Source organism: Myotis daubentonii, chromosome 1, assembly GCF_963259705.1.
Source record: "Myotis daubentonii chromosome 1, mMyoDau2.1, whole genome shotgun sequence".
NCBI classification, from domain to species: Eukaryota; Metazoa; Chordata; class Mammalia; order Chiroptera; family Vespertilionidae; genus Myotis; species Myotis daubentonii.
This window is the reverse complement of record NC_081840.1, coordinates 157,693,122-157,716,654: the sequence shown is the minus strand read 5'-3', so window position 1 is coordinate 157,716,654 and position 23,533 is coordinate 157,693,122. Positions and strand designations below refer to the sequence as shown.

The window sequence follows — 23,533 nt, the reverse complement described above, 5'->3', positions numbered from 1 at the left end:
CACTCAAGCGAACCATGGCCGTCTTAGCACCAAGCACCAGACTGAGTTCCTTTGGCAGGTTGGGTGGGTCTCATCCTTTGTTTAGTCGATGTTCATATTTGCTGTTTTTCTTGATTACCCGTGATGTTGAAATGAGAATAGTTGTATCAAACTCACTGCACTTAAAATTCATTTTCTTTTTTAAAAATTTATCTTTATTGTTGAAAATTTTCTCCCATGGACCCCCTCCGTCCTGCACCCCACCCCTCCCATCTTAATGACTTCTAAGCTGTGCAGTTCCGCGCCTTGCAGGGAGGTGGTGTGAATTGTTCCTATGAGGGTAATTGTTTTGGGTGGATTGGCTTCAGTTTTGTTTGAGAACAGAATTCAGTGTTATATTTAGTTTATTTCTCCGAAGGTGGGCAGAGCACTCTACATTTTCCCACTTTAACCACTGGACATGGACAAACTTGGGAACATCCCTCAAATTTCAGAAACTCTAGGCAGCTTTCCATCCTGTCATGTCAGTGCTGTCTCTCTTTTACTGAAGTTAGGTTATTTAGCACATTTACCTGGCAAGTAATTAAAATCCCCATCTCAGGGCTTTATAATTAACCATGGGGAAAAAATAACCCCAGACTCACTTTCTACTCTGTGAGGTTCAGTAAATATCATTTTGATATGTTGACAGCCCCTTATGGAGACAGTTACCAGCTATAAACGCAACAGACCATTAAACTGAGAACAGGAGCATCAAAGCAGTTCCAGTCTACTCACTAATTACCAGTGGGTTTATGTATATGTAGCTAAAGCCCCTGAGTCTGTGAAACATGAGGCTGTTTTTAAAAAATATTTTTATTGATTTCAGAGAGGAAGGTAGAGGAAGAGAAATAGAAACATCATTGATGAGAGAGAATCATGATCTGCTGCCTCCTGCGCACCTGCTACTGGGGATCGCCTACAACCCTGGGCATGTTCCCTGACCAGGAATCTAACCAAGATCTCCTGGGTCAAGACTCAGTCACTGAGTCACACTGGCCGTGCGTATGAAGTTTATTTTGGCTTGTTGTTCAGGACATGTAGGATCTCAGGACAAAATGTTTGGGTTCCCGTATTCTTCTTTCCTTCATTTAATCGATTTTACTTTCAGCATCAACAATTCTGTTCATCATACTCTTTTCTGCTGCATTGTCTTTTATATCTTACGAAAACACTCATAATTGTGGTCTCCTGGATTCCTCAAGGACTTTTTGTACCCTTCTCCTGGGGAGCTCAGCTGTGTTGGACAGTGGCCGGGGCTCCTTTGGACCATCGGAGCCCCACTTTTGCGGTTAAGACATCAGTGGACTGAAAGAAATAGTGTAGTTTGCCTTAAGGATGGTCCATGCCTTAAGGATATGGTTTATGCCTTAAGGATAGTCCCACTTTTGTAAGTGGTTTTAATAAACATACTCTGGGCCAGGGAAATGAAAAGATTCTAGCTAATGATTTCTACAGTGAAAAAGAAATAATTGGAATGAGTTACAAATGAGCCCTTCAGAAGTTGTCGTACAGCTTTTCGTCAACTGTCCGCTCGCTCTAGCACCTACATAAATCCTTTTTTAGAGGCATTAAAAAGTGCTGTGACAAGTGTAGTTACCACGGACAAATTTAGCTCATGTATTTTATCTACATAATCTGATTGTAATTTATATATCCTCAGCCTAGATAAAGCAAAGCCATTTCTTCTTACCAGATTTTTCTTGTTGTCAACATGATGTGAGTGGGATATTGACTTTAACTGAAGGGTGGTGATTAATCATCGCAGCTTGCAGGGAGATGGTTTATTGCTCTGTGTAGCTGAGTGACTGCTGGTAGAGCTGTGAGTCAATCAAGATAAACCCAGGTGGGTTAGTCACTCTTGGATGATGTGATAGATTTATTAGCCAAATTCTCTTTTAAAAATCACTTTACATTCTTAGCAGGTGGATTTGTAAATAGAAAAATTATGAGTTGCCATCAATGGAAGAATCTGTTACTTTGCAAGGTAGAGTGCAGCCAACTGGATGTCACAGTAAAAGATAAACTAGCAAGAAATAGCCACTAGAAGTGCTAGCGCAAGATTCATTGAGTTAAATGCAAATAAGGCAATTATATTTTTAGTAATTCAGGTATTTGGTAGACTAGGAGGAAGAGCTTCATCCATGTATAATTACATCGATAGTGTCATGGGATTTTTTTTTTTTTAATTAGAGTGGAATATTGTTTCTGTCCCCCCCTGACCACCCCAGGGAAACTCTGCCAGCTTCATAAAGCCATGCCAGTGTTCATTTATATTTTTTCTTATACTTACCACTTTATTTTCTTTCTTTTTTTTTTTAAATATATTTTTATTGATTTCAGAGAGGGAGAGGAAGAGATAGAAACATCAATGATGAGAGAATCACTGGTCGGCTGCCTCCTGCACACCCATCACTGAGGATCGAGCCCGCCACCTGGGCATGTGGCCCTGACCAGAATCGAACCTGGGACCTTTCGGTCCACAGGCTGACGCTCTATCCACTGAGCTAAACTGGCCAGGCCACTTTATTTTCTTGTAAGTCATTCTTACATCTTATATTTTCCTTCCGGGATTACTTTCCTTTCGTGAAACATATCCTTCGGAATTTCCTATAGTGGGGGACTATTGTGGATAAACTCACTTTTTCTTTGTCTCAAATGTCTTCATTCTTTCGTAGGATTGAAAAGTATTTCTGCTGTGTGCATAATGCTGGATGGACAGGTATTTTATAGCAGCATACTGACAATATAATCCATTCTCTTTGGCTTTAATTGTTGCTGAAAATCACTTGTCAGACAATTGTTAATTCCTTTGAAAGATTATTAGTTCTTTTTCCCTCTGACTCCTCATAAGATTCTCTTTGCTTTGGGTGTCCTGTGGTCTCACTATCATATTTTTAAATATATTTATTCTGATTGAATTCTTTTGGGCTTATTGAGGTTATTGTGGGTTATTGACTATTGTCAGTTCTGAACATTTTTGTTATCTTACCCTCTTTCCTGTTCTTTCTTCTCTTTTTAGCAGTCCAGGCAGACTTCCTTGAGACCTTATCCACCATGTTTCTTTTTTTAAAAATTAATCTTTATTGTTGAGATTGTTACAGATGTCCCTCGTTTTTCCACCCATAGCTCTCCTCCACCCAGTTTCCACCCCACCCCAGGCTGACATCACCCTATTGTCTGTGTCCATAGGTAATGCATACATGCATATACGATCTTTGTCTAATCTCTTCTCGCACCCCCCTCCCCCCCCCCACACACACTTTCTTCCCTCTGAGAATCATCAGTCTGTTCCATTTCCATTCCCCTGATTCTATTCCATTCACCAGTTTATTCTGCTCATCAGATTTTTTTATTCATTTGATTTTTAGATTCACTTGATATATATGTATGTGTTGTCACTTTGTTGTTCATATTTTTTTATCTTTACCTTCTTCTTTCTTTCTCTTCTTTTTTTTAACATATTTTATTGATTTTTTTACATAGAGGAAGCGAGAGGGATAGAAAGTTAGAAACATCGATGAGAGAGAAACATCAATCAGTTGCCTCCTGCACACCCCCTACTGGGGATGTGCCCGCAACCAAGGTACATGCCCTTGACCGGAATCGAACCTGGGACCCTTGAGTCTGCAGGCTGACGCTCCATCCACTGAGCCAAACTGGTTAGGGCTCTTTCTCTTCTTAAAGAATACCCTTCAGAATTTCATATAATATTGGTTTGGTGGTGATGAACTCTTTTTAGCTTTTTCTTGTCTGTGAAGCTCTTTATCTGACCTTCAATTCTAAATGATAGTAGAGCAATCTTGGTTGTATTCATCACTTTGAATATTTCTTGCCATGCCCTTCTGGCCTGCATAGTTTCTGTTGAGAAATCAGCTGACAGTCGTATGGGCATTCCCTTGTAGGTAACTAAATGGTTTTTCTCTTGCTGCTTTTAAGATTCTGTCTTTGTCTTTTACCCTTGGCATTTTAATTATGATGTGTCTTGGTGTGGTCCTCTTTGGGTTCCTTTTGTTTGGGGTTCTCTACGCTTCCTGGACTTGTAAGTTATTTCTTTCACCAGGTAGGAGAAGTTTTCTGTCATTATTTCTTCAAATAGGTTTTTAGTATCTTGCTCTCTCTCTTCTTCTGGTACCCTTATAATTCGGAGGTTGGTACACTTGAAGTTGTCACAAAGGTTCCTTATACTATCTTTATATTTTTGGATTCTTATTTCTTTTTGCTCTTCTGGTTGGGTATTTTTTGCTTCCTCATATTTCAAATCATTGATTTGATTCTCAGGATCCTCTAGTCTACTGTTGAAACCCTGTATATTATTCTTTATTTCAGTCAGTGTATGCTTAATTTCTGACTGGTCCTTTTCCTTTTTTTTTTTTTTTTTGCATTCTCACTAAGATTCTTGAAAGTCTCACTAAGTTCCTCAGAGGTTTCTAGAATATTCTTGAGTAACCTTATAACTGTGGTTTTAAACTCTATATCCAGTAGTTTGCTTTCTTCAATTTCTTTCATTTGTGACATTTTTCTTTGTTGCCGAATTTTGGCTGCTTCCCTCTGTTTGTTTCTATGTATTGGGTAGCTGCTAAGTCTCCTTGAGTTAATAGAATGGCCTTGTGTAGTAGGTGTCCTATAGGGCCCAGTGGCTCAGCCTCCCCAATTACCAGAGGTGGACACTCTTGGTGCACCCCTTTGTGGGCTCTGTGCACAGTTTTGTTGTAGTTGTGCCTTGATTGCTGTTGGTGTTACTGGGAGGAATTGACCTCCAGGCCAACTGGCCGTGGGGACAAGCTGCAACTTCAGAGGGAGAGCTGCTGTGCAGGAGACACCCTTTTGGAGCAGGACTTGCTTCAGTGGGACTTCGGTGCTCACTGAGTCTTCCCCTTGAGTGTGTCATTTATGGTTGTGAAGAGTTGTAATCTGGTATGGTCTCACACTGACCACTGGGTACACTGGCTCTTGGATCTCCAAAGAGGTACAAAGTCAGCCACTGCGTGGGGCCATCCAGCAGGAGCTACAGAGAGATCTGCAGATTCCTCCTCTTTGTATTAGGTTTAGAAGTGCCCAAACAAAGCCCAGCTGTGAAGCAAGGCAGGTTGGTGCTAGTGCCAGGTTTGGGACTTTTATTGATAGGTTTGGGGCTCCCTAACCCAGCTGCAGCTTGTTTGACAGATTTTTAGCCTGAGAAAGGACACACCATTCCTATGCAAAAGCCACTGCACATAGCTTGGGTGGGGTTGTAAGTTGGGTGGAGCGGGGTCTCAGCGAACACCAGGGCAGAGCAAACAGCAATGGCTGCCAGTCAGCCCTGCATTGGGGAGGTCCCAGCATGGGAACAATGACCTCTTCGAGCACCTCTGTCTGGAAGAAAGCCACCCCGGGTTCCTGCCCTGATGCCAGACAGTCTAGTTTCTCCCTGTACGTGTCTGGAGCTCAGAGGAAGTGGGAGCTTGTAAATTCACTTCGTGGTGCCAGCCTTTTAAGAGGAGCAGCTGGGTCTCCAGCAGCCGGTATGTCACTCAGCTCCAATCTGCGTTGGTTTGTACAGTTCGTAATTCTTACGGCTCATAGAGACTTCTTTCTCCAGTTCTGGAACCCTGGGCTGGGGGTCTGGTGTGGGGCTGGGACCCCTTGCTCCTCTGGGTGGCCTCTGCAGAGGCGATCTCCCCCCCAAATAAAAAAGCAGCACACTTGGGTGCCGGACCAGCCCGTTCTGCGCCTCCACACCTCCTACCAGTCTCAGTGTGCTTTCTTCTTTACTTCTCTAGTTGTAGTACTTCCATTCAGCCAGCTCTCCTGCGGTTCTGGATGATAGTTGTTCTGTATTTTAGTTGTAGTTTTGATGTGGTTGTGGGAGGCAGCAAGTACAGGTGTTTACCTATGCTGCCATCTTGGTTCTCTCCACCATGTTTCTTAATTTTTTTCTATTTTCATCTTTTTGTCTACCCTACCTTTTGTATAATTTCTTTGCATCCATCTTCTAGTTTACACTTTCTCTTCAGCTTCCTTATCTGCTGTTCAGGGAGATTGGATATTTTAATAAAATCATTATATTTTAAAGTACAAAATTTCTATTTTTTTCTTCTTTTCATGATCATTTTGTTATTGCTGGTGTTCCTTACAGAATTTAAATTTGTTCTTTTATTTCCATAAACATATTAAGTATATTTTATCATACCAATAACTGAAACCTTTAAGGTCTGATTTTTTTCTGTCTGTTCTGTCTTTTGCTAATGGTCCTTGTATATCTTGTGTCTTCCTTGTATATTTTGCTTCTTTCCTGATAGGTCAGTTGAGGCAGTGTTGGTGCTGCTTTTAATATTATTGTGAGAGTTAACCAGATGAGTACCTGTTATACACTTTGATCCCGGAGGCCAGGGATCAAACCTGCAACCCAACTACGTACCCTTGACTGGGAATTAAACATGAGACTCCTCTGTGACAGGCTTACACTCTAACCACTGAGCACACAGGCCAGGACCATGTAGAACAATTCTTAAATTAAGAATTATTAACTGAAAATGATTGCACAGAGAGTTATTTCCAGATTAATTCCATTTGGGGCTGGTTTTAAATCTCAGTAGTTTATTGTGTTGAGGTAATTGAAATACTAGATAAAGTGACAAAAATCACCAAGAGCTTATCACCAAGAGCTTATGATTTTTTGACAAGTCAATCCCAGGTTGTGGTGAGAGTTAACATCTAAATAAGTTACTGTTTTATTATTCACTCTCCTCTTTTAAAATCTCAAATTACCCTATCTTCCGCTGTTGGAAGAAAAACCGGTTTCAAAATGAGCAGGATATTTATTCCTTTCTGCTCACCTGGCATACATTGTTTGCCCCACATTAGTTGATGAATTGCTGCTTCTAAGGCGACATAATAGTTGTTGTTTTATTGAACAACTATAAATCTCATTTAACATGATCATAGTGATAATAGGAAGAAAACTATAAGGTAATATCTGTTACATTTCATTGCTTAGAAATAATTGTTACTAGCAAAGTTCCATTTTTCCAAACATAATTTGATCTCATGTAACTGACAGGAGAAAATTCAGGCTGGGTTTACAGAGGAGTTCTTAAAAAACAACTGCCACATGCAATAACCCAAATGAAATCTGTGTATGTAACAAAGCAGGCAGAATTTATAGTAAGCACTCAAAATGAATTACGGCTACCGAAGCAGCATATTCTTTTACATATTCTGACCCTTTTGAAAATTTTTCTTGGTATATTGTGTGATGTACTGTTGAAGCATTTTTAGTTGGTTGGTTTGTTTTAAGAATCACAGAAGACAAAACCATAAGGACTTCACTTATTTGAAATTTTCTGTTCAGTTACTAAGGATCAGAGGACAGGAAGGGAGGGAGAGAGGCAGTCAGATACACACTAAAATATACCTTCTTCCTTTACTACGGTTGCCTGCAAACCAAATGCCTCTGTTGTAGGCACTGTGACTGCTCAGCTTTTCCTTCACTGGGGAGGGAAAGGCATGGCTGATTTTTGTTCTTTCTGAACAGTCTTCCTTTAATCACAAACTGAGTTATGGCTTTGAATCATGATTCCTGCACTTCGGAATGTTCCTTATAATTAATCGCTCTCCTTAGACTTGTACATATCAACAAGAATCAAGCCAGCTAATTGCCTGTGGATCTCTGTATTTGGAACAGTCATTGAAACTCCAGTTTGTTTTGTTTAGGAACTTCACCTGGGTTACATCAAGGTCAGTGTCCTGGTCAACTTCAGGGCTGTGAGCTCCTACTCAGCCACTTAGCCTGCGGTTAACTAATGAACCATAATTTAATTCGCACAGCATTCTTGGCGGTGGGAATACTGTGACTGGGGTCATATTAAACACTGAAGATGGATTCAAACTATATGAGCCGAGTTAATTATTGAGATATTTCAACTGCTTGAGGAGGAGGGGGAGGGTGTTTGGAGTCCTTATTAGTGGACATGAACTATCTGGACGGAGGTTACAGAGCTTTGGAGAAGAAGGAGATAGGCTGAAGCTGCAGTCAAGATTATTTAGGTTAGAAATACTAGTAAGAAGGTTTCCTGACACAGAGAAATTGAAGTAAGTCACAAAGGTAAGCACGAGATTACCTTGCCAGCAATCTTATTTTGTTTTTGGAAAGATCATATATTCTCCCACCTGGAGCTCTCTCCCTGGGACCCTGTTGAAGCCCATTAAAATCTCTAGTGCTCCCTCACCCCGTCTCTCCCCAGTTTTTTGTGGTTAGTGGGGGTTCTAGTTCACATATCTCTGCTAGGTTGACTCTTGAAGTCCCTTACTCTTGGCCCGATTTTTGAAATAATTCTAACCCACTACATTTTCCCATTTGATACTATAGTGCCCCTTAGTTATAGTTCCCCTCTCATTAGGCAGCTTTAGAAGGAAGCTGGGTGAGGATTCTTAATGGGAAAGAGGGAGGCATGGCTGAGATGCTAGTTAACTTTTGGGAAGCCTAGTTCAAGAAATACCATATAGTAATGCCAAGTGTTTGAGATATAACAGTGAAAGGAAAAGAGTCCCTGATCTCCTGTGCCTGAAGTTCTGCTAGAGGGAGGGGGGATAGACAGTAAACATGTAAGTATTTAGTTGACCAAGGAAATAAGTGCTCTGGAGAAAAAGAAGGCTAGGTAAATGGGCTAGGGAATAACATTGGTTGGCTGCACAAGATATATTATTTTATGTGGTATGTGTGGGGAGGTAGGGATTGCCTTGACTAAGTGACATCTGAGCAGAGGCCTGAATGAAGGGAAGAGCCAGGCCTCAGATATAACTAGGGGAAGAGTGTTCTGAGCAGAGGAAATAATAAGTGCAAATGTCCTTAGGTTGGAACATGCTTGATGTGCTAGGGCAGTGGTCGGCAAACTGCGGCTTGTGAGCCACATGTGGCTCTTTGGCCCCTTGAGTGTGGCTCTTCCACAAAATACCACGTGCGGGCGCGCACGTACAGTGCGATTGAAACTTCATGGCCCATGCGCAGAAGTCGGTTTTGGGCCTGGGCGAGTCTATTTTGAAGAAGTGGCATTAGAAGAAGTGGGGGTACGTTCGCTGAGGTCGACCCCTCACATTGAGGATCTTTTTAGCGAAGGCCAGCTTAGGAGTACCCTAATTAAGTTAATAACAAGGTACCTACCTATATAGTTTAAGTTTAAAAAATTTGGCTCTCAAAAGAAATGTCAGTTGTTGTACTGTTGATATTTGGCTCTGTTGACTAATGAGTTTGCCGACCATGGTGCTAGGGGGACACCATGCAGACCACCAGAGCCATCCAGGATTGAGTGCTGAGGGGAAGAGTAGAAGAGGTCAGGGCTGTGGCCAATAGGACCCTGTAGGCCATGGTGAAGACTTTGACTTTTTCTCATCAGAGAGTTTTGAGCAGCAGAGTAATTCAGCCATGACCTGTGATCTTAATAGATCATTCTGGCTGCAAAGTCTATGAGAAGGTTGTAGCAGTAATCCAGGAAAGAAATAATGGTGGCATAGATCTGGGTGGTGGTTGTGGATTTGGCTTAAAAAATACAGTGGCTGGATTTTGGATATATACAAAGGTAGAGTTGACAGGGTTTGCTGATGAGAGAGAGAGAGAGAGAGAGAGAGAGAGAGAGAGAGAGAGAGATTGAGAGAATATGAATGTGTTGTGGGGTGGATAGGATAGAACAAGTCAGACCCAGGAGTGACCACAGCCTGAGCAACTGAAGAAGCACAGTTATTACAGAGTTGGGGAGTTCTGTGGGAGGAGCACGTGGGGGTGGGATTAAGTTTGTGTGTGGACGTGGCAAGTTGAAATGTTAGTGGAAAAATCAAGCTGGAAGTCATCTATGAGTTTAGCATTCAGAAAGACTTTCCTGACTAGAGATATGATTAGAAATTGTCAGCATACAGTATTTGAAGCCATGAGACTGGATGCAATCAATTAGGGGATGAGTGTAGACAGAGAGGATTCTAGGACTGTGTTCTGGGGTCCTCCAATGTTTAGAAGTTGAAAAGAAGAGAAGGAACAGCAAAGGAGACTGAGAGGTGATGTCCATTGAGGTAAGTGACGCCCAGTGGGATAAGCTAAGAGAGATTGATGGCCCAGAAGCTGTCTGAGTCAGCACGGGCTTCTATAACAATATCATAGACTGGGTGGCTTATAAACAGCAAAAATCCATTCCTCACAGTTCTAGAGGCTAGAAGTCTGAGATCAGGGTGCCAGCATGGTTGGGTTCTGGTGAAGGCCCTCTTCTGGTTTGCCGACTACCGACTCCCTGCTGTGTCCTCACAGGTCAGAAAGAGTGAGACAGCTCCCGGGCTCTCTTTTCTAAGGGCATTAGTCCCATCATGAGGGCTACTCCTTCATGACCTAAGCGCTTTCCAAGAGACCCACCTCTATATCCCATCACATTGGGGGTAGGATTTCAACATAAGGTCTTTGGGGAGGCAAACATTTAATCCTTAACACTAAGTGAAGACTGTTTGAAGAAGGAGTGAGTGAGCCAACATATCAAATGCTGTTTATCATGTCAAATAGGTATACCATTGGGAAGTGACTATTGGATTTGGCGATGTAGACGTCATTAGTGATCTTTTCTACTCTGTCTTGTACACTGCAAGTCTGGCCCCACCTGGTTCATGGTGCTTGCCCAGCTTGCTTCCAAATAATTGTACCATGACATCTGTGGTAGCTCTTGCCCTTGGATTTGACAGAAAATTTGATCTGTTCATTTTGCCTTATGGAGTTCTCAGAGCGGAAAGTTCCTCAGGGAAGACATGTGTGAAGGAGTGAGGTTATAGGTTCGGATTATTCTCCAAGTTGCAGGCCTATAATTTAGATATCATCCTCCCGCTCCCTGTAATTTTGAGTTGCTAGTGACCACTATAATTTAGACATGCAAAATGTGTTTTGATTGTTTTTTTAAAAAAACACACAAGTCACTAACAAATTTCCACTAAAATGTTTAAAAAATTTAAAGGTCAATAAAAGGGTCCTAATGGAGCATAGTGTTGGAAAAGATTTAAATCCACAATAACTGGATAATAAATCCTATTGTCAGGAGAATATTTTCTGGGGTCTCCATTTTTCCAAGATCTGTTTTTGGGTAATTCAGAAACAGAATCTCAGAGTTTTTAATAGGACTATTTGGTGGAAGAGAGCTTGTGTTTCATTAGTACTTACAGACATGGCAGGTTTAAAGTATTTAACCACAGCCGGGCCATGTGTTGTGTTCCGGCGTAACTGTTAGGTCAGTGAGTTCGTCCATGATGACTGCAAGATACTGGTGCTTGCAGTTGGACCTGGCTGATTATCTCGAAGAACATGCTTCGAATTTTCTTGAACTTAACTTTAATAAGAAGGATTTCATGGCATATCATAAATATGTCAACTCTCAAGTGAGATGTTTACAGGTAATCATTCCATTTCTTTTCTCATGATATTGTTCATATTTAGTGTAGACCCTCTTCAATGAGGTATATTTAAAGATACCTTTAATTGTTGTGATTAGCATATTAATCAGATTTGTATCTATTAAGAAAGTAGTCGTCAGTTATGTATTTTTGCAAAGTATTACTCTTAGTTTCATTCTAAAGGAAGTAATATTTCATGAGGTGTAGCTCTTGGGACAAACAGGAGTTTTTATTTTAAATTTTTCAAAATTTGCTTACCTAGCCATATAAATCTTTAAAAGTAGACAAGAAGTAGCTTTGAGAAATCTGACATAGAGTCTAAGCTAAGGTTTTGTTGAGTAATTGTGTTTATGTCCTATATTTATGAAATAATGTGTGTTTTGTTTTATTTGTCTGTTTTATTCCTTTAATTATACATGTTTGCAGATATACTCTTTAATATATCTGTTACCAACTGTCTGTCTCAGAGTCTTTGAGTCTTATTTGTTGAATGAGGAAGAGAATAAATAGTTCCTTGGTTTTGGGAAGCACTAACTGAGATGCTGTGTGTGGAAGTGCTTGGCTCTGTTTGGCACATTAGAAACACTCAATTTTTTTCCTTCTAATCAGAATTGTGGTGTCTAATATATGTTGGGTTAGGGGGAGGATGATAAATTGCTTCACTTTTGAAAGCTGTGTGGGAACATTTGTTGGGTTCTCTGTGCTAGGCACTAGGATAAACAATGATGATAAGATAGAGCGTGTTGTCCTTAAGGAATTTACAGACTAGGGTTTAGGTTCACAGCAAGATTAAGAGGAAGGTACAGACAGTTCCTGTACACACCCTGCCCTAACACAGTCAAGCCTCCCACATTATCAACCTCCCCCACAGAGTGGTACATTGGTTACAATTGATGAACCTCCATTGATGCATCCTCATCACATAGAGTCCATAGTTTATATATTCGGCTTCACTCTTGATGTAGTACATTCTCTGGGCTTGGACAAATGTATAATGACATGTTTTCAGCATTATAGTATCGTACAGAGTAGTTTCATAGCCCTAATAATGCTCTGTGTTCCCGCTATTCATCCCTCCTACCCAACTAACCCCTGGCAACCACTTTTTACTGTTCCATAGTTTTGGCTTTTCTAGAACATCATATAGATGGAATCATACAGTATGTAGCCTTTTTTAGATTGACTTCTTTTACTTGTAACATGCATTTAATGTCCTTCTATATCTTTTTGTGCTTTGATAGTTCATTTACTTTTAGTGCTGAATCTTTCACTGTCTGGATGTGCGACAGTTTGTTTATCCATTCTACTGAAGGACATCTTGCTTGCTTCAAGATTTGCCAATTAGGAGTAAAGCTGTGCTCTAAACACGTGTGCAGGTTTTTGTGTAGACATAAGTTTTCAACTCCTTTGTGTGAACACCAAGGAATACAATTGCTGATTGTATGGTAAGAGTATGTTTGGTTTTGTAAGAAACTACCAAACTGTCTTCCACAAAGTGGCTATACCGTTTTTCATTCTCACCAGCTGTGAATGAGAGTTCTTGTTGCTCCACATCCCTGCCAAAATTTGGTGGTGTTGATTTTCTGGATTTCGGCCATTCTAATAGGCATGAACTGGTATCTCATTGTTTTACTTTGCTTTTCTCTGATGACACGATGTGAAGCATTTTGTCATGTAGTATTTGCCAACTGTATACCTTTTTTTTTTTTTGGTGAGAAGTCTGGTAAGGGGTTTGGCCCTCTTTAAAATCACATTAGTTTTTTTTTTCTTTTGGTTGAGTTTTAAGTGTTTTGTATATTTTGAATAACAGTCCTTTATCAGATGTGTCTTTTGCAAATATTTGTTCCTCATTCTTTTTACATTGTCTTTCACAGAGCAGAAGTGTTTAATTTTAATGAAGTTCAACTTATCAATTTTTTTTCATAGATCATGCCTTGGGCGTTGTAGTTTAAAAGGCATCACCATATACAAGGTCATCTATGTTTTCTCCTGTGTTATCTTCTAGGCTTTGCATTTAGGTCTGTGCTCTATTTTTAGTTATTTTTCAGAAGGCTAATTTTTGTGTAAAATCTGCATGTAGGTTCATGTTTTTGTACATTGATGTCCAGTTCCGGGGACCATTTGTTGAAAAGACTGTCTTTGTGTCATTGTGCTGCTTTGTAAAGATCAGTTGACAGTATACATGTAGGCTGTCTCTGGGGTGTCTGTTCTGTTCCACTGATCTGTTTGTCTATTCCTTTGCCAACACCATACTGCCTTGACAACTGTATCTTTATAGTAAATCTTGAAGTCAGGTAGTGTCAGTTCTCCTACTTTGTTCTTCTCCTTCAGTACTGTATTGGCTATTCTGGATCTTTATCTTCTCCATATAAACTTTAGACTCAGCTTGTCAGTATCCACCAAATAACTTGCTGAGGTTTTGATTGGGATTGCACTGAACCTATAGATCAAGATACAGTGATGGTGAACCTTTTGAGCTTGGCGTGTCAGCATTTTGAAAAACCCTAACTTAACTCTGGTGCCAAGTCACATATAGAAATTTTTTGATATTTGCAACCATAGTAAAACAAGGACATATTTTTGATATTTATTTTATATATTTAAATGCCATTTAACAAAGAAAAATCAACCAAAAAAATGAGTTCGCGTGTCACCTCTGACATGCATGTCATAGGCTCGCCATCACTGAGATAGAAAGAAATGACATTGTGACAATATTGAGTCTTTCTATCCATGAGCATGGAATGTCTATTTATTTAATTTTTCTCTGATGTTGTCATGATTACCTCTTGCTCTCAGTCTTTTGTTTTTGTGTCTTTCAACTGACTGGATAAGGCCCACCCACGTTGGGACGACAATCTGCCGGACAATCTGCTTTGTCACATCTACCAACGTAAATGTCAATGTCATCCACAAACATCCCCATCCAGGATAATGTTTGACTAAATATACAGGCCCTGTGGCCTAGTCAAGTTGACACATCAAATAAACCATCATAGACAATAATGTGAAAAATTTTGAAATATAAGCTGATTCATGTAATTAGACATATACAAAGGGCGTGTTAATGTTTATTTTATGCAAACTTGTTTCTGTCTTTTTAAGACATACATCTAAGGGGAGCATTGGGGAAAATTTGAATGGAAGTCATTTTGCAGCAGCAATGAAAGTAACTTTACAAAAAGAAATAAGTCAAGTGTGTGTGTGTGTGTGTGTGTGTGTGTGTGTGTGTGTGTGTGTGTCTTATTCCATTGAACTACAGCCCTGGACCTTTGTGATATGTCATTTCAGTCTTGAAAGTTTTGCCGTAGTGCAAGCCAATAAAAGACATTTAGCAAGTTTTTCCTAGTGGAGAATAAAAAGTGGCAGATTCTTTGGAAGGTTATTTTTTAAAGCAGGAAAATATTTAAAGCAACAGCAGAAATGTCTATAAAGTGAGATATTAGTAGCTAGAAAAGAATTGGAGAAAATTTGCGAGAATAAGAGAAAGTCCATACTCTAATGGACAAAAATCTTTTACCAGAGAACAATGATAAGGTTTTAAATTTCTTCTATTAGTTTTAGAGGCTTTTTATCTTCTGGGCTCTTAGAAATAGGATGTAGAGTAATGTGAGTTGTGTCTAGAGAATGCCATATCTAGTTGATATTTGTATGGCTTTTGTTTTGTAAGTCTTGGATGTTTCTAGTGCTAAGAGGTTCTGGGGTGCTTCAGAGAAAGTAGATGGTCCCTTAAGGATAAAGTATGGTGTATGTAGTACCTTGTATTTCTTTAATTTCTGGATGATGTCTTTGTCTGAACTGAACAGTATCCGTGTTGCCTAATGGACTCATATTGTGTACTAACTCATAAGGAGAACTCTAGAGAAGTATTATGTGTCTGCCCTAGCATATAAGACATTATTGCCATCTCAATTAAATGGGCAGGTCTCTGGCTTTTCGGGTTATGTATGCGGAAACTAAAATCTTAAATGATAACTAATATCACACAAACAAATGAAACAAGGCAAATAAGAGAAAAACAAACAAAAAAAATGGCAGTTCATTTGTGAATGCGGGTAATGTGCTATTGAGTTAAATCATATTTTACTGAAAGGACCGTGTAATATTCATGGTAACAGTTTTTCTTCACCTGAACTCAATAAGTTCTGTTTCAACAAAATATTAGTGAAGCAGATACAATTTATAGAACCATCTAATCTGTTAGTTCTTCCTTCCAGTGCCAAAATTTTATTAAACACCTACTATGTGCAGTTGTTATAGGTATTGGGTATACAGAAGTAACACAATGTATGTGGATGGTTCCTAGCCTCCTGGAGTGAACAGTCAGGTGGGAACTGTCATCAGACAAATGTACAAACATATAATCATAAAGTGCATTAAATTTATGAAGGGAAAGAATTTGAGCTTCCAGGAGAGAATATAGTTGATTTTAGAAGTTAGCAGAGGTCAAGGAGGAAGTGATGGGTGAGATGATGAGGAGACGGGGAGAAAGTGTTTCGTTGCAGAAGGAAGGGCGTGTGCAAAACCCTAATGGGGCCCAGTAGAAGGAGAGTTTAGAGAAATCCAGTGTGGACAGCACAGGAAGATTAGCGCAGAGGGACCCAGTCATGCAGGACATCGAGCCAGGCTGAAGAGCTTGAAATCTATTCTAAGATTCAAGGGCTGAGCAAAATGATCTCATGTCTTCTTTTTAGAGGCTCGTGTTGCATATCACATACTAAGTTAGACCTTTGCTATTTTTAACAAAGAATTAATATCTAATATAGACAGAGCTCCTAAAAGTCAACATTTTTTTTTAAAAAAGATATGTATATAGAAAAATGATCAAGGGATGTAAATAGTAAGTTCCCAGAATAGAAATCTGAATTAACGTAATGTCATGATTCTAAACCTCACTGACAATCAGGCAATTGAATCTGTGATTCTGAGGCTCAGAAAAGAGGTCTGGTTTGTAGAGAGAAATTAGCAGTTGATGGTATTGATGTGATTGAAGTCAGGCGAATGTATAAGATTGCCCATGGAAGACCACACAGTGAGAAGAAAGGAGAGCCGGCCCAGGACCAGTTTCTAAGTAACGCACCGAATCATCAGAAGTTGAGTAGAGGAGACCCCTAGAGGACACTGTGAGGGAGGAAGTGGTCATTTGTGTCAAATATCCAAGTAAGGCTTGAGAAGGCATTGGTGTGGGGATGTGCAGGTCTTTGGAGAAAAATGCAGTTCAGTGGTTTGGTAGTTTGTGGGGGAGGAAGTTGACTGGGTTGAATGGTGGGTGGAGAGAAATCTTAGTGTAAGTTTGGTTTTGGAGGGGAGCAAAGAAATGGAGTATTGACTTGTCAGAAAAGAATGTTCAAAGTGATTTGTTAAAAAGGAAGGGTGGTTCTAGAACTTGTGGGTGATGACGTGGCTCAGGTTTTTCCTTTATGCTGCAGTTATAGTTACTCTAGCTTCCCAAAGGCACATATGGGGAGGCAGAATAGGGCAAAGATGGGGATGGTGGATAGCAGAGGATGGGAAAGTCGCTGGATCTGGGCAACAGGATTGGGAGTGGTGGTTTTTAGGGACGGAGGATAGACATGGAGGCAGGATGGCACCTCAGGCAAGCACCACTGCACCTCCTATGTGTCCCTGATGGGGGCACTCCTTGCTGCTATTCCCCTAGATGGCATTGGATGCATTCTGAGGAGCTGGCAAAAAATATAATGCAATTTCCCAAAATCCCCTCAGCAATACATTACTGCAAACTGGTATTTACTGAGGTATTTGCCTTATTTAAACAGGCATAATAAAATACCATGAGAGCTTATTAGAATAAATTCACTTTTCAGTAAGATGTGACTTGTGTGAATTGTAGGAATAACTTACTGATGAAAGTAAAGTTATAAAGTAACTGCTTAAGCCAGATTGGAATATAAGTACGAAGAAATCTGGTTTGAATTCTGAGCTTTATGATTACTGTCTCAACAGTGCTGCATTTCTTGTTTCGGGGTGCTTTGTGTGTAACAGCAAGAACAGAAGCTTGATTTGGATGAGGAAGAAATGTAGACTACAGGAACTATTCTGTGCTCTGTAGTGTCAATTAAAAAAAATATAAATAGCTGTGTGCGTAAACATTCATATTGATGTAAGCATTGTGTATCATCTATTCACTATTGATCTTGTTCTCATAAAAACATGAATAAGTGACTGTGGAATAATGATCTTTGTGCACCATGTATCCTGTTGTGTTAAAATATTATTGCTACTAGTATGCTTAGACAGAGAGATGGCATTTTACTACTATATAATGGGTAATCAATTTTATAATAATATGAAGAAACAGGAATAGAAGCTAAAAATGCATTGGATTCCCATAACAGTTTACATTAGGACTTCTTTTCCATAAGGTAGATTTTTGTGTGTGGACTACCAGTTTGACAGTGTTTCATGCTGTGATCATAATGGTGAAATTAGCATTAATACCCACATTAGGGAAGGGAAATTAAAAGATTAGAAGGCTAAAAAGTTCCATCATATGCTGGAAGGAATTTTTATTCTAATTATAATGTTTCAAATTAATAAAATACTGTGATTTTTATTCCCGTGGTCATCATTTTGTATTCATGATCTGATGTACAAGTTTATTAAAAGTTTAATTTGGATTGCAATAAATTATTAGTTCAATTACATCAGTTTGAGATTTTTAAAAAAAAAAAAGTTAGCATGTTATTAAATATTTGAGTGCATTAAAGAAGGAATGGTTAGTTGCATTACCAAAGAACCTTTTAAAAAAATCTTTATTGTTGAAAGTATTACATATGTCCCTTTTTTCTCCCATTGACCCCTTGTAGCCCATCCCAGGCCTTCACCACCCTATTGTCTGTGTCCATGGATTATGCATATATGCATACAAGTTCTTTGGTTGATCTCTTCCCCCCACCCTTTCCTCTGAGATTCCACAGTGTGTTGTTCTATGCTTCTATGTCTCTGGATTCAAAGAACACTTTTACAAGGCTTGATTAATACTGTAAATGTGTGATAATTACTGGGGAGTTTATATTTATTTTCTCATTTAATGCTTACAACCGCCCAATGAAGGAGTCTCCATTAAAAGTCACATATGATGCCATAACAATGTGTAGAATGTTAAATAGCAAAGGCCTTTGTCATAAGGGTTTGCATATATACTGTCCGAGGTTTCAATGACATGAATATTAAGTGGTCTAATTATGGAGAATATTCTGAGGTTCTTGTCTTTCCTATTTTAACCTAATGTTACCACTGTGAAAAGTCTGTCCTTTGCTTCCACCAATTCTTAGGTAATGTCTTTGTTAAAGCCTGTACTTCAGAGCAAAATAATGATATTGCCTTTTGCAATTATACAAGTATATTTGTACAACGGAAAAAGTGCTAAAGTTGAAATAGAATTTCCTAAGTACTAAGGAATGTGTGTATCCCTGTGTATGTATAATTTTTATAAAATTATTCACAAGTTTCATCTTTATCTGGGCTGTATTTATTATTAAGAAGAGGAATACTTATATCTATGTGCTTGAGCCCCAGTAGTATGTTACAGGGTCCATTGCACATAGTAGGAGCTTATCAGTCCTGTTGAATCCTTTTAGGATATATCCTCCTGTTTATGGGAACAATTTAATTCAAACTCTCTGAAAAATTAATGTAGGTTGTCTTTTAAAAATCTCCAAGGGAAGGAACACTGTAGTCTTTTATTCTTAATAGTAAGTGCTTCCATTTATAATTTAAGATTCACTATTTCCTTTTTTTTTTTTCCTTAGCCTGTGCTGTTCCTGTCAATATGAAAGTCCCATCTTCCTCTTCTCTGCCTCTATAAACCTTTTGTGTAATTCAGAGCCCGGATTTATTTTCTCACCTGGGAAACTTTCTCTGATTCTGCCAGCCCTCATTGATCTCTTTCTTCTTGGAACCAACTGAATTACATACTTTATAATATCTTTGTTGTTCTCAGATGTTTTTAAATAGTTTTCAAGACTTTAGAACCTCCTATTTAATCTCCTCAGGCCCAGCAAAATCTAAGCACCTGGTGGGTATGAACACCCATTGTTGATAGACTTGCTGTTATGATTTTAGTACTTAAGATTGGTGCTTAAAATTAAGAGAAATATTGAAGTAACACTCATAAACAACAAAATGCTGTCCTTTTAAGTTTATTTGATAATTGAGTGGTGTTGAAGTGTTTTCTCTCCTTTGTTTCACCAGCAATCAAAGAAAAGTACACAGACTGGACAGAATTTCTCATTCGTGACTTGACTGGTTCCCGGACAGCACCTGCTAACCTTCTGGAAGGTGTATGTATTATTGTTTACAGCTATTCTATGTCTGAAGCATCAGTTACATGAACTCAAACCTAACGGCGCCTTTGCATATATCCTTCCGCAGGTACATGCGCACACACAGGTATCTATATTCAAAGAGCCTAACATTGTTTTTTCCTAAGTTACTTAGGTTTCTGATTCTAATGGCATTGAAAAATCTTCATCTGTGCTACAGTCAATAAATGGGGAATTTGCTTTAAATTTGCTTTAAAATATGTGAACACATTTTAAAATAATACTATGTTAGAACATCTCACTATCTTATATGTTTAAGCCTCTACCCTTTATTAGTGTATGTAAATAAAACCCCGAAGAATAACTGTTTTGTACAGGTGAAACTAGTATAATCTGGGAGCATATTGATAAATGGTTTCATTAACTATTCCATTCTGGATGCATAACCCAAAGATTTATATGCACATGATAAGTAATAATTGAATTAACCTCTTATAAAAACAAGAGGACAAATGACTAACCATATTTAAATATGATTAAGGTAATTTATGGTACTGAAAAAAATAGTTAAATCTGAAATCTTGATGCTTCATTTGTAAATAATTTTTTGATGAAACATTTTATTTTTATATTCCTGTTCTATTATATATAGTAAAAGGTGTGTTGCAGATAATTATTGTGTTACCATATTTGTTTCAAGAATGCCCTTGAAAAAGGGGAAAACACAATGAATAACAAGGAATACAATGTGGATGTTGACAATATCATTATTCTCTTAACCTTAACAATAAGTTTCCCTCCTGTCATAAAAGATATTGATACTTTGGAACACCATTGTCTGACATATTGAGTTATAAGGTTTGGTTCTGTGAAGATTTTGCTTAGTGTATTTGTTTATCTTAATGGCTACTAATTTAATTGTTTGGTTAACAAATCGAAATGATGGTTGTTGACCCTTTCGAAAGAACAAATTATATTACTCTTTTAGGTTTTTTTTAAAAAACACATTTGCCTACAAGCCTGACTGAACAAACACCCTTTTCTTATGCTAACATATGCTAAGAAGGTTGCTTATATAGGGCAGTAAGTACATTTATTCTCTAAACCAGCTATCAGGTTAGATGTAGAGACAGCTTTACATAATATTCTAATTTATTATATATCATTATGTATCAAACATGTTATCTACACATGTTCATGCTTTATGCACGTATTCAAAGTATGAGAGGGTCTTGATTACTATAGCAGTGGCCATTGTAAGATACATGTCTGTTGAGTCCCAGTATAAACTTACAGTCTCATGTTTGATATATCTGTCTATTAGAAAAGTAGACATTCTGCTACCACACGTTTTCTAGCTCAAGGCAAATTTCGGTATAACTCTTCTTAAAAGTGTACTCATTTCTAACAAATGCAATTTTATCTGGGAAGGGTATTTGTTTGGTGAGAACATAGCACAAACTGTTATTTCCTATTGACTTGTGATTTTTGTTGTTGGACAGAGTTGGGTAAATGGAAGTGTGTGTGGGAGAAGAGGGAAGGGGAGGGGGCGAGGGCTGTGGAAAGGATGGGGGTGGAGGGAAACACCAGACTGTTTGCCAATAGCTTGGATGATGGTGTGAAAAAATATTATCTTCTGCTGTCATCTGTTTCCATGAGAACCTTAAAATAAAGTTTAAAATAAGGAGTTTTGCTTCTGTTTAAACAGCCTCTGCGAGGGAAAGGCCCTATAGACCTCATTACAGTTGATTCCTTAATAGAACTTCAGGATTCTCAGAACCCTTTTCAGTACTGGATAGTTAGTGTGATTGAAAATGTTGGAGGAAGATTACGCCTTCGCTATGTGGGATTGGAGGACACTGAATCCTATGACCAGTGGTTGTTTTACTTGGATTACAGACTTCGACCAGTTGGTTGGTGTCAAGAGAATAAATACAGAATGGACCCACCTTCAGGTAAGGGCCAAAGATTTTGCTGTTGTGAATTATATGAGAAAAAGATGTGCTATCTTTTTGGATATGTCTCTGGAAGTTTTTGAGCTCTTTGGTATCTTGTATATCTGAGTATGTGAATGTTAAGCATTTTAACTCGAGTATTTTCTATAGAAATGAAACCCAATACCCCAATTAGTAGTGTTCAAAAGGAGAAAGTTGTGTTGGAGGCTGTGAAGAAGTTCATCTAGTTCCTTTGGAATCACTGGTTCAAAAATGAAAGACAATAGATTACAATTTGTTATATTCTCCCTCTTTCTTTGGGGGTTTTGGTAGTCTTGCAAGGAGATTCCCAAATCTCCATCTGTCCATCCATCCATTCATGCATGTGTCTGTCCATCCATCCATCCATCCATCCATCCATCCATCCATCCATTCATCCATATGTTTTCCATCTATCCATGCATCCATCCACCCATTCATCCATATCCAAAACAAATGCTTATCATTATATAATCTGTTCTGACCTGGAAATAGCAAAGAGAAAAAAAATCACCATGCTTTTCCTCTTGACATATCAGATATTTTAATTAGCTTCAAATGCACTGCCAAGTGACTTTCTCTAGACTTAACTGGATGGAATAGTGCATTATGCTTTCTGACACACCTAACTGGGCAGTAATCTTAGTGTTTACAAATAATAATTCTTGAATGTTTACTGTGTGCCAGGTGATTTTACATCTGCTATGCTTTTTATTTTTATTCCAAAAAAAAGTACTGCATGCTTGTTGTGAATATTTCCTTTTACAGCAGAAAAAATTCAGACTGGGTTTAAGCTACTTGTCCAAGCTACTTGAAGGGGAATGCACTGTCATTAAATCCCAGGTCTTTTGCCCATTCCATTCCTCCCGCTGCCCCTTGCTGGCCTCGCCAAACTTTGGATGGGTAGCCTCAGAACAAATTGTTGTATTCTTACAGAATTAAGGATGCCAAGGAAGAAATATGTATTTCTTCTAGAAATGCTGACTTTCATTCTGGTGAATTTTGCAGGTATACAGGAAGAAAGACTTGGCTCTTTGCTTTATTAAAATTGCCAGAGTTTTTCCTCTTGTATTAGTTGTCATTGTTGGTCGTGAGTAAATGAAGTTGAGGCATTACATTTCCTATTTCTGACACTCAGGGGCTTTAATTGAAAAAAAACTTCCTGGCTCTGTATCTCATGAGCTTGCATTTGTGTTGAATTTGACAGGCGTATAGACATGTAACACGGTATTTTATGAGTGTTATTGTTGTCAACGTTTTGAGAAGCAGCCAAGAAATCCATTTATACCCTGAGTAATTTTGGACTTTGATGACAAACAGGGCTTGCCGGCTTCTGAGGAGAGATCTAAGCTCCTGTTTGCCTCCGGAGTCATAACGCTGTAGGAGAAACTTACTTTGTGTGGAGAGCTGGGTGTATAAATCTTAGCTTAGTATCTAATTGCTTTATAAATTTTAGGGGCAACATGTATTTGCCAGTGTAAAAATTTATAGCAAAGCAAAGGATTACTAGTAGCTTCTTAGGTTCTCTGAAGTGTCCCTTTCCTGTGAAATCCTGGGACTCAAAGCAAGAATGGAAAGTGTCAAGGTAGAAACTTAGGAAACATTTGCATATGAGAGCTCTTCTCTTTTACATAATTTGATGCTTTTATAAGAACAAAGTGTGTTTATTTGTCTTAGTAATTTTCTGGACAGGAGTTGTCCATTTCATTGAAGAGTTTGTGTGAGTCTTTAAAGACTTTGGGAAAGGCATGTCTCAGCAAGAAGTTATTTACCTAACATTTAAATTGTCAACAAGAAAGGTTATGTATGAGAAGACAGAAATAAAAGCCAAAAGGACACTCAAACTTGTGGCTTTTCGTTTTT

General features: G+C 38.7%; 1 protein-coding gene across 3 annotated transcripts in view; it reads left to right on the top strand.

Annotated features, from left to right (window-relative positions):
- Positions 1–23,533, top strand: part of SFMBT2 (Scm like with four mbt domains 2) — a 192,080-nt gene that overhangs the window by 59,739 nt on the left and 108,808 nt on the right. For 2 of the 3 annotated variants that reach the window (XM_059663739.1, XM_059663731.1), the window contains exons 4-5: positions 19,627–19,715; positions 21,406–21,652. In XM_059663739.1, coding sequence (XP_059519722.1) covers positions 19,627–19,715; positions 21,406–21,652 — 336 coding nt within the window. Of the gene's footprint in view, positions 1–19,623; positions 19,716–21,405; positions 21,653–23,533 lie in introns of those variants that run through there. The other variant, XM_059663748.1, reaches the window with a different exon arrangement.